Source organism: Nomascus leucogenys, chromosome 10 (assembly GCF_006542625.1).
Source record: "Nomascus leucogenys isolate Asia chromosome 10, Asia_NLE_v1, whole genome shotgun sequence".
Classification (NCBI taxonomy): Eukaryota; Metazoa; Chordata; class Mammalia; order Primates; family Hylobatidae; genus Nomascus; species Nomascus leucogenys.
In genome coordinates, this window is record NC_044390.1 from 59534825 (window position 1) to 59551364 (window position 16540).

Here is a 16540-nt window from a genome sequence, read left to right on the forward strand (position 1 = left end):
GGCCCTTCCTGCCGCCCGCCCACCCCAGCCTCACAGGCTAAGTGCTAATATGGTGCTGTTTTCCCGAGGAGGCAGGGCCCTGGGCCAGGCCCGGATCCTCCTCAGCATAGCTTCCCCGCGCCGGCCCTGGGGGAGCAGGACTTGCGGTAGCCAGGCCAAGAGCGCCTGGAATCCGGTTTATGAGGCCCCAGGGGCTGCGTGCGTCTGTGCGCGGGTCTTCTGGTGTCTGCCTCCGCAGGTCTCCACGTTCCAGCCTCAACCCCTGCCCTCCCTGGGGAGAAGACAGCTCTGTGCCCCGCTCCTTGCTTCTCTGCCTCCTCTCCTCCTCGGAATCCTGATAGTTGGGGACCTCTCCCTCCTCCCGGGGATAACGGTCCCCTCTGAAACGTGAGGAGGTTGAGGCCCTGGACACAGCCTTTTAGGGTCCCGGGTTGGCAGGCTCAGCCTTAAGAGGGCTGAGAGCGGGCGGGGCGCACAGAATTAACCGTGCCCTATGGTGCCTTGTGCCAGTCAGTACAGGGCCATTGCCCTGGCTCAGAAGTGCCCCTCTCCCTGTCCCCTTTCCCCTCCCCAGTCTGGGGCTAAAGGGTTCACCCTGCCCACAGGGCCCACCAGGACCCCTACCTGTCATCCTTTCTCTATTGATGCCTGGTCTTTACCAGTGATTAAACATGTAGAATATCACCCCATCTGGGGGTAGCATTTCATGACCACATGAGGCTTACTGTCCCCATTATTTTGATGGGAAAACAGGTCTAGGGAGGGGAAGTGATTGCCCGAGGTCACCCAGGCAGCTGCTCTGTGATTCACATGCCATCTAGCTTGTCCCAGTACTCAGGCTTTTTGTCACCACCATCCATAAGCCTCTGGGAGAGCATTGTGTGTGTGTGTGTGTGTGTGTGTGTGTGTGTGTGTGTGCGCGCGCGCACGCGCATTGGCTCTCTGGCTGTGCCTTTTTTTTTTCTTTCTTTTTTTTTTTTTTTTGGAGATGGAGTCTTGCTCTGTTGCCCGGGCTGGAGTGCAGTGGTGCCATCTCGGCTCACTGCAGCCTAGACCTCCAGGGCTCAAGTGATTCTCCTACCTCAGCCTCCGAAGTAGCCAGGACTACAGGCATGCGCCACCACACCCTGCTAATTTTTGTATTTTTAGTAGAAACAAGGTGTTACCATGTTGGCCAGTCTGGTCTTGAACTCTTGACCTCAAGTGATCCTCCCACCTCAGCCTCCCAAAGTGCTGGGATTACTGGCGTGAGCCACTGTGCCTGGCTGGCTATGCCTTTTTTACATGTCGTAGGGAGTGTGTACTGCATGTGTGTACGTATCTGTGCGTGAAAGGGAGGAGTGTGTGTGTGTGGACTTTGCATGTGAGTGTGATGGGGTGCCTGTCCTGTCTAGCTGAGTGGCTACAGTGAGGTGTGTGTCTTAGGGTGCATGTGTGTATGTGCATCTTAGGGTGCATGTGGGCATGTGTGTCCGTGCAGATGTGTGTGCGGGATATGGAGCATATCCAAAACAGAGCAGCTCTGAGGCCTCAGGAGATTTTACAGCCATTTATTGTGCTCCAGTGAAATAGAAAAAAAAGAAAGTGCTCGCGTTACAAACGCCGCTGTCACATCCACATAGTACGCCAGTCGCTGCAAACCAAACCGCGTGTGTCCGCTGGGTCTCTGGGCATGCAGTTTGCTCCCACTGCGGGAATGGGGTGGGGGCAGGCCGAGCCTGGGCTCTGGGGGCTTTGCTGGGGGAGCTTCTGGTCCTGGGGTTACCCACTTGTGAGGGAGTGGGGGGACAGCTGGAATAGCTTTGCTCAGTGCGTCCTTTGGGCGCTGTTGGGGACACCCGGCTCTATGTTGGACCCTGTAGCACTACAGAGCGGAGGGTCCCCTTCCCCCCAATGGGCCCCCCCCCCAGTCTGCTCTCTCCAAACTCTAACCCTGTAGAGGTTGAGTTCTACAGGGGCTGGAGGATGCCATGCAGGGGAGAGGGGGTCGGCTGGGCCTGGCTGGGTCTAGCCAAGAGCAGCAGCAGCCTCCCTTGGGGGGAAAACATGGAAGGCCTTGTGGCCCTAGGCGGAATTGTAGTAGTTGTGTGTGTGGTGGTTGTGGGCGGGCTCGCCCAGCTCTGGGTACTCGGGAGTCAGACAGTACTTGGGGTCGTAGACCTGGCGTGGCAGCCCATACACCGTCATGCCCCGCTGCGAGGCACCCTTGTTGCTGCCCATCTGCAGGCTGACATTGAGCGTGTCGCAGTGCTCCATGCCCAGTCCTGGCTCGAAGATCTGCCGCTTGGTCCCTGGCGCAGTCATGCCAGCCTGCGAAGGGTGCTGTGGTCAGGCCGTGGGGTGGCCAGGGTCCCGGGCCTTGACGGCGTGTCCCGGGGGCTCCCACTCACCTGGCTGGCTCCTTTGTTGGTGCCCATCTGCAGGCTGATGGTCGCCTGGTCCAGAGGCTGGTCTGTGCCCAGCTTGGGGTCGTAGAGGTGGCGCCTGGTGCCGTAGGCCGTCATGCCCTGCTGGCTGGCAAACTTGTTGGTGCCCATCTAGGAAGCCAGAAGGAGAATCACACCAATAATTACAGACCTCATCATGGGCCATGAGGCATAGCTGATGGGAGAAGATAAGGCACCGCTTTATCATTTATTTTTATTTATTTATTTTTTTTTTGAGATGGAGTCTTGCTCTGTTGCCCAGGCTGGAGTGCAGTGGCACAATCTCAGCTCACTGAAATCTGCACCTCGCACGTTCAAGCAATTCTCCTGCCTCAGCCTCCGGAGTAGCTGGGATCACAGGTGGGCATCACCACGCCTGGATAAGTTTTTGTATTTTTAGTAGAAATGGGGTTTCACCATGTTGGCCACGCTGGTCTCAAACTCCTGACCTCAGGTGATCCACCCATCTCACCCTCCCAAAGTGCTGGGATTACAGGGGTGAGCCACTGTGCCTGGCCCATTTTTTATTTTATTTTTATATTTTATTTTGTTCTATTCTATTTTTTTGTTTTATTTTATTTTATTTGAGACAGCATCTCACTCTGTCACCCAGGTTGGAGTGCAGTGGCACAATCTCGGCCCACTGCAACCTCCGCCTCCTGAGTTCAAGCAATTCTCCTGCCTCAGCCTCCTGAGTAGCTGGGACTACAGGCGTGCCCCACCACACCGGCTAGTTTTTGTATTCTTCGTAGTGATAGGGTTTCACCACGTTGGCCAGGCTGGCCTTGAACTCTTGACTTCAAGTGATCCACCCACCTCGGCCTCCCAAAGTGCTAGGATTACACAGGCATGAGCCACCACACCCAGTCCATTTTCATTTTTTTGAGACAGGGTCTCACTCTGTCGCCCAGGCTGGAGTCCAATGATGCAATCATTGTAACCTTGAACTCCTGGGCTCAAGTGATTCTCCCACTTCAGCCTCCCAAGTAGCTGGGACCACAGGCAGACACCACTGCATTTGGCTAAACTCTTAAATTTGTTGTAGAGATGGCGGTGGAGGGGGGTTCTATTTTGCCCAGGCTGGTCTGAAACACCTGACCTCAAGCAATCCTCCTGCCTCAGCCCCCCGAAGTGCTGGAATTACAGGTGTGAGCCACTGTACCCTGCCTGAGGCACCATTTCGAGACTGGAAACTGAGGCCCAGAGTGGGCCTATCACATGACTGACTTCTAGCATTCAAGTCCCAGTCTGCCATGCATCAGCTGGAAGATCTGTGCAAAAGCGAGCCAGCTTCTCCAGGCCTCAGTTTTCTCATCTGTGGAAAGGGTATGGTGATAACAAGCACCTCTCTGCTAGGGGTGTTGGCAGAGTGAGTGAGTTTGTGAATGGAAGATGTGGATAAGCACAGTACCCGGCCTATAGTATAGTTAATGCCAAATATCCTGTCCCCAAAAGCCTTCAGACACCAGGGTGCCCTCCTGGCCTCTATGACCTCTGCACGGTGAGGACAGGGCGGTACCTGCAGCCCAATGATGTTCCGCCCTTCTCTTAGCTTCCCCGGCTCGAATTTCCGCTCCTGCTTCTCTGCATACTTCACTCCCACGTTCACCTTGTTTCCTTTCGTCTTCGCCTAGGTGGGGCAGGGAAAGCAGGGACTGATGAGGGGGCCTCCAGGCTGCACAGTCCCCTTGGACACTGTTTTGTTGTTGTTGTTGTTGAGACGGAGTCTTGCTCTGTTGCCCAGGCTGGAGTGCAGTGGCACGATCTCAGCTCACTGCAAGCTCCGCCTCCCAGCTTCATGCCATTCTCCTGCCTCAGTCTCCCTAGTAGCTGGGACTACAAGTGCCTGCCACCATGCCCGGCTAATTTTGTTTTGTATTTTTAATAGAGACAGGGTTTCATCATGTTAGCCAGGACGGTCTCGGTCTCCTGACCTCGTGATCCGCCCGCCTCGGCCTCCCAAAGTACTGGGATTACAGGCGTGAGCCACCGTGCCCGGCCGACACTGTTTGTTTGTTTGTTTGTTTGTTTTGAGATGGAGTCTTGCTCTGTCACCCAGGCTGGGCAGTGGCGCGATCTCGGCTCACTGCAGACTCCGCCTCCTGGGTTCAAGCGATTCTCCTGCTTCAGCCTCCTAAGTAACCGGGATTACAGGCATGCGCCACCACGCCCAGCTAATTTTTGTATTTTTAGTAGAGATGGGATTTCACCATGTTGGCCAGGCTGGTCTCAAACTCCTGGCCTGAAGCAATCCGCTCACCTCGGCCTCCCGAAGTGCTGGGATTACAGGTGTGAGCGACCGCGCCCGGCCCCCTTGGAGGCTGTTGACAGCACCTGCTCCCCCATCCCTGCCCACCCCAGCCACCTTCACTGGGCTCAGGGGCATAAGCGGCCACACCTGCATCCCAGCCCAGGCTGCCCACCGCCCCCTGCCCAGCCCGCAACCACACTCACCATGCTGGCCAAAGCCAGGAGGGTGGATTGCACCTGTGTATGGTTGGTATTCTCAAACAGGTCGTTGGCCTCAAAGATGTCATGGGGCTTCACCCCATACTTGGTGATGGCCTTGATGAAGTTGCCAATGTTCTCCAGCTAGAGGGGGGCAGGCAGTGGTCACTGGGGGGAGGGTGGAGGTCTGAGGGGCTTGCAGGCAAGGATGGAAAAGATTGGGTCTGGGCTCACCTGGTGCCAATTTTGGGTTGACTCATTGATCTTCTTCACGGAGCCTGGCTGCAGCTTATTGATGAATCTGAGAAGAGCGGGGAGGGGGTAAGAAAGGTGTCCCCCCAGGGTTCGGCGCAGTGGCTCACGCCTGTAATCCCAGCACTTTGGGAGGCCAAGGCGGGTGGATCACGAGGTCAGGAGAGCGAGACTATCCTGGCCAACATGGTGAAACCCCATCTCTACTAAAAATACAAAAATTAGCCAGGCGTGGTGGTGCATGCCTGTAATCCCAGCTACTTAGGAGGCTGAGGCAATCACTTGAACCCGGGAGGCAGAGGTTGCAGTGAGCTGAGATTGCAACACTGCATTCCAGTCTGGGGACAGAGCGAGACTCCATCTCAAAAAAAAAAAAAAAAGAAAGACAGGTGTCCCTCACTCCCCCTCTCCAGCCCAGCCCAGCAGGAGGAGGGTGACAGGATGACCACAAGGGGCCATGCCATACCCTAGCGTCACTTCTCCCTGCAGTCAGCTCTCAGCTGCAGCCCCTCCAAACCACCCAAGCACACACACAAATGGGACGCTGATGCCAAGGAGCTAGACTCAGGTCCCAGTCAGAAAGCCTGCTTATCCAAGCTACGTCCAAGTCTCCAGGATCTCCCAAGCCTCGCTGGCAGGCGTGTCTCAGCGTCCTTTTCTCTTGTAGACAGCAGGAAGCCCACAGGGGCCTCTTCTCTGACTCACTCCTTTAATAATCTCGTCTTTTTTTTCTTTTCTTCTTCTTCTTTTTTTTAATGTAGGGTCTGGCTCTGTCGCCCAGGTTGGAGTGCAGTGGTGCAATCACAGCTCACTGCAGCCTCAACTTCCCAGGCTCCAGCGATCCTCCCACCTCAGCCTTCTGAGTAGCTGGGATCACGTACCACCAAGCCTGGCTATCTTTTCTTTTTTTTTTTTTTTTTTTTTTGTAGAGATGGGGTTTCACTGTATTCCCCAAGCTGGTCTTGAACTCCTGGGCACAAGCGATCCTCCTGCCTCGGCCTCCCAAAGTACTGGGATTACAGGCATGAGCGACAGCACCTGGCCTCATTCAGTCTCTTGACTTTAAGTGCCTCCATATGCCAGCAACTCCCTCATCTCCCTGCAGCCTGGGTTTCTCACCATCTCATCCAGCTCTCTCCATGGGTGTCTGGGTGTCTCAAATCAAACTCACCCTGCTCCAGACTCCTGACATGCAGCTTCCCCCTCCAGATTCCCCCCTCCCTCCACCTTCCCTGCCTAGCAGTGCCCGCTTCTAGGTGCTCAGCCAGAGCCCTTGGACTTGCCCCCAACTCCCACTTTCTCCTTCTCTCAGCCTCATATCCAGTCCCTCCAGAGTTCTTTGGCTCTGCCTTTTAATGAGTCCAGAAGCCCACCCACTATTCCCCGCCACCTCCACCTGGGTCTCAGCCACCAGTCTGTTTCCTGGCCTCTTGTAATGGGCTCCCAACTTCCACTTCATCCCCTACAGACCCACCCGTCTTCATCCAGCAGCCAGAATTTTTTTTTTCTTTTTTCCGAGATGGAGTCTTGCTCTGTCACTCAGGCTGGAATGCAGTGGCACAATCTCGGCTCACTGCAACCTCTGTCTCCTGGGTTCAAGCAATTCTCCTGCCTCAGCCTCCCAAGTAGTTGGGATTACAGGTGCCTGCTACCACGCCCGGCTAAATTTTTTGTATTTTCAGTAGAGACCGGTTTCACCATGTTGGTCAGGTTGGTTTCGAACTCCTGACCTAAAGTGATACGCCCACCTCAGCCTCCCAAAGTGCTGGGATTACAGGTGTGAGCCACTGCACCTGGCCCAGAATGGCCTTTTTTAAACAGTTCAAGTTACCGTCCAGTTCCAAATCCTCCAGGAGCCTCCCATTGCCTTCAGAATGAAGTCCTAAGTCCTCTGCACGACGAAAATGTCCTCTGTAGAACTGGGCACAGTGGCTCACACCTGTAATCCCAGTGCTTTGGGAGGCTGATACAGGAGGATGGCTTGAGCCTAGGAGTTTGAGATCAGCCTGGGCAACATGGTGAGACCCATGTCTCTACAAAAAAAAAAACCCCGAAAACTTCACCTGGTGTGGTGATGTGTGCCTGTAGTTCCAGCTACTGAGGAGGCTGGGGCTGAAGAGGCTGGGGTAGGAGGATCAATTGAGCCTAGGAAGTTGAGGCTGTAGTGAGCTATGATTGCACCACTGTACTCCAGCCCAGGCACCAGAGCAAGACTGTCTCTAAATAAATAAATGAAATAAAAGGCCCTCCACCATCTGACTCCCACTTCACTCTGCGACTTCATCTCCACTTCTGCTCAATCATTTGGTGCTCGTCACCCCAGCCTCCTTCTTGTTTCTTGAACACGCCAAGCACGATCCTACCTCAGGCCTTTGCACTGGTGGCCCCCTCTGCTTTGCTCACTCTTCTCTCAGGTCCCCTGAGCCCTCCCCTCACTTCATCTAAGGTTCTGTTCAAATGTCACCTCTTCAGAGAGGCCTCCCAGACCACTCTCTAAGAAACTGCAGACTCTCCACGCGCAGACATATTCCTGACCCTCCCATCTTCCCTTCCGCTTAAGTTTTCCCCAGGACACTTACGACCACAAACAAATCTGTGATTATTTGGTCAATTATCTGACTGATCTCAACTAGGACTAAAAGTCCTTGAAATCTGAGTCGCGTCTGTTCTATTCACTGTTCCTAGTGCCTAGGCCAGAGCCTGGCACACAGCAGGAACTCATAAATGCTTCTTGTGTGAATGAATGAGTGAATGACCGAGTGCATGGGTGACTGCACTACACTCTTTTTTTTTTATACTTTAAGTTGTAGGGTACATGTGCACAATGTGCAGGTTTGATACATAGGTATACATGTGCCATGTTGGTTTGCTGCACCCATCAACTTGTCATTTACATTAGTTTTTTTTTGTTTTGTTTTGTTTTTGAGACAGGGTTTCACTGTCGCCCAGGCTGGAGTGCAGTGGCGTGATCATAGCTCACTGCAGGCTTGACCTCCAGGGCTCAAGCAATCCTCCCACCTCAGCCTCCCGAGTAGCTGGGACCACAGGCGCATGCCACCATGCCCAGCTAATTAAAACAAAAATTTTTTGTAGAGATGGGATCTCACTATGTTGCCCAGGCTGGGACTGCACTATTTGACGTCTGAGCAGTCCTCTGCCTGAGCTGGGACACCAGCATGCCTACCTCCCCACCCGCCAATTCCTTGTTCCTGGTGGATGGGAATGGAACAAGGTAAACACCCCCACACCCCTTCTTCTCAGTATCTAGGACTTGATGAGCTGCACCTTCAAAGTCTTCCTGAGGGCACTCACAGTCACTCTGCCCTGGGTCAGTCTCAAATGCAGATCAGGCCCAGGCTGGGTTTAGGGCCCTGCTATGCATTAAGATTGCAGTGGAGCGGGGCGCAGTGCCTCACACCTATAATCCCAGCACTTTGGAAGGCCGAGGTGGGTGGATCACGAGGTCAGGGGTTCGAGACCAGCCTGACCAACATGGTGAAACCCCGTCTCTACTAAAAATACAAAAATTAGCTGGGCGTGGTGACGAGCGCCTGTAATCCCAGCTACTCAGGAGGCTGAGGCAGGAGAATTGCTTGAACCTGGGAGGCAGAGCTTGCAGTGAGCCGAGATCACGCCACTGCACTCCAGCCTGGGCGACAGAGCAAGACTCTGTCTCAAAAAAAAAAAGATTGCAGTGGAGGGGGCCAGGCGCGGTGGCTCACGCCTGTAATCCCAGCACTTTGGGACGCCAAGGCAGGGGGCTCACGAGGTCAGGAGATCGAGACCATCCTGGTTAACAAGGTGAAACCCCGTCTCTACTAAAAAATACAAAAAAATTAGCCGGGTGTGGTGGCAGGCGCCTGTAGTCCCAGCTACTCAGGAGGCTGAGGCAGGAGAATGGCGTGAACCTGGGAGGCAGAGCTTGCAGTGAGCCGAGATTGCGCCACTGGACTCCAGCCTGGGCAACAGAGCAAGATTCCATCTCAAAAAAAAAAAAAAAAAAAAGATTGCAGTGTAACTGGGGCTTGGGAGCTGTTAGGGTTTTCACCTCCCTCAGTGATGAGGTTTGGAAGCGAGAAGAAAACCAGGGTCGGCAGGGTGCAGTGGTTCATGCCTGTAATCCCAGCACTTTGTGAGACTAAGGCGGGCAGATCACTTGAGGTCAGGAGTTCGAGACCAGCCAGGCCAATATGGCAAAATCCCATCTCTACTAAAAATACAAAAGTTAGCCGGTCAAGCTGGTGGGCGCCTATAATCCCAGCTGCTCAGGAGGCGGAGGCACTAGAATCACTTGAACCTGGATATCAGAGGTTGCAGTGAGCTGAGATCATGTCACTGCACTCCAGCCTGGGCTACAGAGGAAGACTCAATCTCAAAAAAAAAAAAAGGAAGAAGAAGAAGAAGGTCGGGTGAGGTGGCTTATGCCTGTAATCCCAGCAATTTGGGAGGCTGAGGCAGGTGGATCACTTGAGGTCAGGAGTTCGAGACCAGCCTAGTCAACATGGTGAAACACCATCTCTACTAAAAAAAAAAAAAAAAAATACAAAAATTAGCTGGGCGTGGTGGCGTGTGCCTGTAATCCCAGCACTTTGGGAGGCCGAGGTAGGTGGATCAATTGAGGTCAGGAGTTCGAAACCATCCTGGCCAACATGGTGAAACCCCATCTCTACTTAAAAAAAATACAAAAATTAGCCGGGCATGGTGGTGCGTGCCTGTAATCCCAGCTATTGGGGAGGCTGAGGCAGGAGATTCACTTGAACCCGGGAGGTGGAGGTTGCAGTGAGCCGAGATTGTGCCTCTGCACCGCAGCCTGGGCAACAGAACCAGACTGTATCTCAAAAAACAAAAAAAAAGAAAACAGAAAGAAAACCAGGGCCTCCTTTAATTATTGCTGCACATCTCTCCTCACATCACCAAGCCAGCCATGAACAGCTGTTGGCTGCTGCGTTTTAGCTGTGACTGCTCTTTCTGGGGACTCTGGCGGCCATAGATGGGCCTACCCTGTATAGCATGGTGGTTAAGATTCCAGAGTCATTTCCCTTGAAACAGCGTGGGACTTGGTGCAATGCATTTCACCTGAGCCTCAGTTTTCTGTGCCTGTTAAATGGGTGCAATGATTACTGGCCACCCCAAAGGTATCCGATAGAAAGTGTTCAACTCAGTTCCAGGATCATGGTTGTTTTGGGGGTTGAGGGGCTGCATGGAGTTGGGGGGTGTTGCAGGGTCTGGGCTTCGAGAGCCTCACTCACTCGCAAAGAATGATGCCATCTTTGAGGCCGTCCATGAAGTTGTTGCCGATGCGACGGCCTGTCACCCCCTCGATCCACTCTCTCAGCTCCTGCTCCCGCTGGTGGTCGTACTTCTGGGCCAGCTGGGGCGAGGGGAGGGCAGGGGGCACAGAGAAAGGGGTGAGGATGCAGTGGGGGCAGCCTGGGCTCCCTGGGTCCTGTCCGAGCCTCCTAGAGCCTGATCTCCCTCGTCCTTCCCAACTAAGGCAATTTTGCCCCAGATCCATAGTTGGGGGGTGGGGGCTGGGGCGGGCTGAGAGCCAGGGCTGAGGTGGCACCTGCCCAGGGGGCCATTCCGGGCATTCTGAGGTTTGGCACCAGGGAATGTAGACGAGGGGTGGGGTGTGGGGAGCTGGATCCTCTGAGCTAGAGGGGTGGCGCCCGGCCCCCTGGTTTTCCGTCCAGGCCAAACTTGGGGCTTCTCTTCCTCTAGCCCTGCCCCCTCTGCGCCCCCTGTTGGAAGAGGGGGCACCTCAGGAAGGGAAGAAGGAGGTCTAAGGAGGTGCCCCTGGGTGCTGGCTTGCAGAAGAGTGCTGGTCATACATCTCTGTCTCTCCATGTCCCCCAGGTCTTCAGCTCCAGGGCTCTGTCTCTGGTTAGGGGTGGGGGCTTGTCTCTGTCTTAGCCCCCACCCCTTGCACATCTGTATGTCTCTCTCCCTCTTATCCCCCCGACTCCTCTGTCTCTCTCTTCCCCAGCGCTGTCTTTCCTTGGCCCAGTCTTGGGTCCCCATCTCTCAGGGTGGCTAGTCCCTGTCTGGCCAGGGGTAGGGCTCTTGGGTCTTGCATCTCTGCCTCTCTAGGTCTTTCTCTGTCTCCAGGTTTCCTGCCTGGGGTGGGGGGGGGGGGGCTCTGTCTCCCCTCTCTGCCCCTCCATCCTTGTTTAGGTCTTATCTCGCTCCTGGCTCGCCCTCCCCGTCTGTTCCCTAGGGTGTCTCAGGCTCCCAGTATCTCTGTCTGCCTCTCCCCCCACCTCCGCGCTTTTCCCTCTCTCCACTGTCCCCCCCTCCCCCACTCCACTCCCATTTCTCCAGAACCCTCCGCCCCACCCCAGCCAGGCTCCCAGCCCCTAGGGGACCGGGCTGCCTCTTCTTCTCCCGGGTGAGTGGGGGGAGGTGGGAGGGGCGGCCCCCTCACCTGGCCCCGGCCCTGCCGCCCCCCACGCCACCAGCCCGGCTTTATAGAGCAAACCGGCCCTTATATAGCGTGGCCTGGGCTCCCCGAGGCCGCCTTATAAGGCGCGGCGGCTCTGCGCGGCTCTGGGGCCGGTGCTCGGGGGAGGAGGGCGGCGCTGGGATCTGTCTCTCGCCCGAGGACCCGCCCCCCACCAGCCCCCTCCTCCAGCCCCGAGGATCCCTCGACCCAGGTTCCAACCCAGTCCCCCACTTCCTCACCGTGGGACCCTGGGAAAAGCCACCCTAAGCCTCAGTATTCCCCTCTGTCAAATGGGGCAGGAACTCCTCCCTCGGCAATACTGTTGGGGCGATTCCAGTGGGCTGGAAACTTCAAGTCCTCCAGCTGGGATAAGCTGAGCCCATCGTGGTGTATGGAGGGTGAGTCCAGGGTCCGAGCGCTGTACCTGCTTTACCTGGGACCCCAGCTATTTGCCTTGCCTCTCCAAACCTCAGTTTACCCAACCATAGCATGAAGGTGGTGTCCAGGTATCTTCCTAGCTCCACAGTTAGGAGACCCCTGCCGCACTTCTGATGCCCGCTTCCTGCCCTCCACCGTCCCCCTCTGCCTTCAGGATCTCCCACACTTTCCCGGCGTCACTTCCCAGGAACCCCAGCACTCAAGCGCTCCCCAATTTCTTTGTCAGGCTGGGGGATATGGAAAAATCAACAAGTCTTCCCCCTATGTTGTTCCCCCCAAGAACACGAAGGGTTAACAGAAGACTGATCAGGTAGGTATCTTTGCAATGGACTGACCCCCTCTGTTTATGTGTGGCTGTGTGCCCCCCCATTCCACCCCCAACCATAGCTGGGGGCTCTGGGATGTTCAGGGGGAGACAGGCAGCCCCTATCCCATATCACTCCCTTTTCCCCTCTCAGTTTCCAAGTCACATAGGATAGGCAGGATGGGGTTCAAGGGACCCCAAGCTCAGGGCTCTGGCCTGGCAGGACGTGTGGGCCAGGCCAAGGAGGCCCTCCAGCCCTACCTTGTTCTTAACCTCAGCTGACAGCCCGTAGGCAGGGCCTCGGTTGAAGTGAGCAGAGGACATGCTGGCCGGTGGGCTCTGGCGGGGGCAGTGGCGGCACTGACGCTGAGAACCAAGGCAGCAGCTGAAGTTCCGTCTGCACCCTCTTCCCTCCTCACATGTTTTTGAAGCTCCGGAGGCGGCCCGGGTCTCTTCCAGGGCCGTTTCATTGGCTGTAGGGGCCTGCCAAGGGGCGGGGCACCCCCCCCAACCTCGGCTGCCTTCCCCCCCCTTGTGATGTCAGGCCCTTGGTATTGGGAGCTGATTGTGTCATTGTTTCCACCTAGGGGGGCAGCCTGCGTTATTCTGGGGGGGCTTGGTCAGACAGAGACCAGCCTTCTTCCACCCACCCCTCCCACTGTCCATTGGGCCTCTGGCTGGGTCTGAGTCTCTTTGTCTCTGAGGTCATCTCTCTTTATCTCTCTGGAGTCTTGAGGCAGGACTGACACCCATGGTAGTTTAGTGAGCACCATCCCGGGTTTATCTCCAGATACCAACAGTCTATAGCCTTAGGTAAGCCCCTTCTCCTCTCTGGGCCTCTATGGCCACATCTGTAAAATGGGCTAATGATAGTGCCTGCCTCATGGGAGAGTTGTAAAGATCAGAAGAATATGCCTGTTACATGCCCAGCACAGTGCCCGGCACAGCAGAGGGACTCGGCCATAGCATTCTTTTTTTTTTTAAGGCAAGGTTTCACTCTGTCCCCTCGGCTGGAGTGCGTGGCACAATCACAGCTTACTGCAGCCTTGACCTCCCAGGCTCAAATGATCCTTCCATCTCAGCCCATCCAAGTAGTTAGAATTACAGACTTGTGCCACCAACCTGGCTAATTTTATTTTTTTTAGAGATGGGGTCTCGCTATGTTGCCCAGGCTGGTCTCAAATTTCTGGGTTCAAGCAATCTGCCTGCTTTGGCCTCCCAAAACGCTGGGATTTACAGATATGAGTCACCATGCCCAGCCTATAGCATTCTTTATGCTGAGGGTCCAGCACCCCAGTTCTGTCTCCTCCAGCCCCTCATAAGGACCTGGGGGAGCAGAGATCCTGGGTCTCACCCTCCCCATCCGCTTGCGTGTCACCTGAACCACAGGGTGACTTTGTTGGCAAGTCCCAGGCCATGAACTGTGTCCCTGTCAAAGAGCCCCACCCAGCCAGATCTCACCCCTGGACCACAGGGGTGGATGCTATGCCCACATCATGCCCCACATGGCAAGGCCATGTTTGTGACACTTGGATGACATGTCTGCAACCTGCCACACACTAATGATATGTTAAGGATATGCAGTTTATCAGTCACATGCTAATGGCATGGCTGCAATATGTCAGATGACTACAGCCCTTATGTCAGGCCATGTTCCAACTCTGTACATATATCCATTCAATTCTCATGACACCCTCAGAGATGGACACTGTTATTATTATTATTATTATTTGGAGACAGAGTCTCACTGTATTCCCCAGGCTGGAGTGCAGTGACTCTATCTCGGCTCACTGCAACCTCCACCTCCTAGATTCAAGCGATTCTCCTGCCTCAGCCTCCCAAATAGCTGGGATGACAGGTGTCTGCCACCATGCCTGGCTATTTTTTTGTATTTTTAGTAGAGACGGGGTTTTGCCATGTTAGCCAGGCTGGTCTCGAACTCCTGACCTCAGTTGATCTGCCCACCTCGGCCTCGCAAAGTGCTGGGATTACAGGCGTGAGCCACCGTGCCCAGCTGACACTGTTATTTTTAATACAAGTACTTTGCTTTACAGGTGGGGAAACTGAGGCACAGGGGCTTGGAATCACTTTTTCAGCGTCACGCAGCAGGCCGGGGCAGAGGAGAATTTGAGACCATGCTTCATGAACCTCAACTATGAGGCTAAGGTGGGGTTTCTCAACCTCCACACTGTTGACAGCTGAGGCTGGATAATTCTTCATGGTTGGGGGGCTGCCTTGGGCATTCATTGTAAGACTTCAAGCAGCATGCCTGGCCTCTACCTGCTACATGCCAGTAGCACTCTCTTAGTCCTAATAAACAGAAATGTTGAGGCACTGCGGCAGGACCTTGTCTGTAGTCCCAGCTACTAAGGAGGCTGAGGTGGGAGGATCGCTTGAGCCCAGGAGTTTGAGACCCATCTGGCCAACGTAGCAAGACCATGGTCTCTAAAAAAGAAAAATTAAAAGAAGAAATGTCTACACACATTGCCAATGTCCCGTGATTGGGGTCGGGGTGGAAGCAGATCACCCCTGTTTGCAAACCACTGAGCTAAGGCAATGTGCTAGTTGATGGCATGTCATGATATGTCGAACATACACGAAAATACATAAAATACAAGGCCAAGGCGGGAGGATCGCTTGAGCTCTGGAGTTCGAGACCAGCTTAGGCAACATAGCGAGACCCCGTCTCTATTTAAAAAAAAAAAGAAAGAAAAAACAGAAAGAACATAAAATGAGCTAACAATTAGCACCTGCTACGTACTAAGCGCTTTGAGCCTGTTAACTCATTCCTCACGACAGCCTTATGAGGTGGGTCTATACGAGGCACAGAGAGGTGACGCCGAATGGCCGGATCACACAGCTCGAGGGTGGCAGGGGTGGGATTCGAACGCGCAGATTCCTGGATCCCTCCCAAACTGAGCGGCCTTCGGGGGGGCGCAGGTCGCTACTGCGCATGTGAGGACCTGCAGCCGGCGCCCCCTGGCGGCCCGGAAGGGGTGGGGGCGTGACCTGGCGAGGTCCAGGCGGCGATGACGTCACGCGATGACTCACTCGGCCCCGCCCCCCGGCCCGCGGCCTCTTGGCCATTTATAGAATGTGCAAGGGCTCTGAAGTCACGGCCCAGGCACGACGGGGGCGGGGTGGGGGAGCTCTTGGCGTGCCCCCCAACGGGGCAGCCCCGGGTACCCCCAGGGGGCAGCCCTTTCTGGGACTGCCTTGTCCCTCTGATTGTAGTAGGTCTGTGTCTCTGTATCTCCGTCTCTGGGTCGCCAAGCCTTTTTCTGTCTCTGCGTCTCTGTTTCTGTTCCTGGTCTTTGAGTTTCTCTTCATGTCGCTGTCGCTGTATTGTCCCTGTCTCTCTTCGCGTCTCTTTCTGGTAGATGGGGGTAGAGGCATTAGAGGAGGCTGATCCCATATCGAGGCCCCGATCCCAGTAGACACCCGAGCGTCATCCCTTATTCGCTCCTTTCTGGCATTTTCCAGGTTCTAGCCCCTCTGTGCCTCGGTTTACCATCTAAATGAGAAGTGTGGGATTTTGTAAGAGGTAAGGTTTCCCGAAGGGTCTAGGACAGTCATTGTAGGAAAGCCATGCCTCTCCTCAACTTTAGGGGACCCCCTAAAACCTTTCTGATGCTCAGAACCATTTAAAACTCACACCCGGCCGGGCGCGGTGGCTCACGCCTGTAATCCCAGCACTTTGAGAGGCCGAAGCGGATGGATCATCTGAGGTCAGTAGTTTGAGAGCAGCCTGACCAACATAGTGAAACCCCGTCTCTACTAAAAATACAAAATTAGCCAGGCATGGTGGTACATGCCTGTAATCCCAGCTACTCGGGAGGCTGAGGCAGGAGAATCGCTTGAACCCAACATGGCAGGCAGAGGTTGCAGTGAGCCAAGATCACACCACTGCACTCCAGCCTGGGCCACGGGAGTGAGACTCCGACTCAAAAAATGTAAAAAAAAATAAAACCCACACTCACACGTGTTTGTCTGTGTGTTTTGGGGAAAGTCAAAGCCCTGCTCTGCACTGGCCTATCTTGGCAGCCTGCTCTGCAAGCCCCCTCCTCACCAAGCTTTCCTATCCAGAAATCTGGCAGAGGCTTTTTTTTTTTTTTTTTTTTTTTCGAGACGGAGTCTCGCTCTGTGGCCCAGGCTGGAGTGCAGTGGCGCAATCTCGGCTCACTGCAAGCTCCGCCTCCCGGGTTCACGCCATTCTCCTGCCTCAGCCTC

At 54.8% G+C, this 16540-nt stretch overlaps 1 protein-coding gene across 1 annotated transcript; it reads right to left on the reverse strand.

Annotated features, from left to right (window-relative positions):
- Positions 1–1534: 1534 nt before the first annotated feature.
- On the reverse strand, positions 1535–12836 carry CNN1 (calponin 1). Its single transcript, XM_030820776.1, has 7 exons — positions 12572–12836; positions 10376–10497; positions 5109–5175; positions 4881–5018; positions 3946–4056; positions 2391–2537; positions 1535–2310 (listed from the first exon to the last, which is right to left on the reverse strand). Exons 1-7 carry the CDS (start codon positions 12632–12634, stop codon positions 2065–2067), a joined length of 894 nt encoding a protein of 297 aa, XP_030676636.1. The 5' UTR covers positions 12635–12836; the 3' UTR covers positions 1535–2064.
- Positions 12837–16540: the final 3704 nt, after the last annotated feature.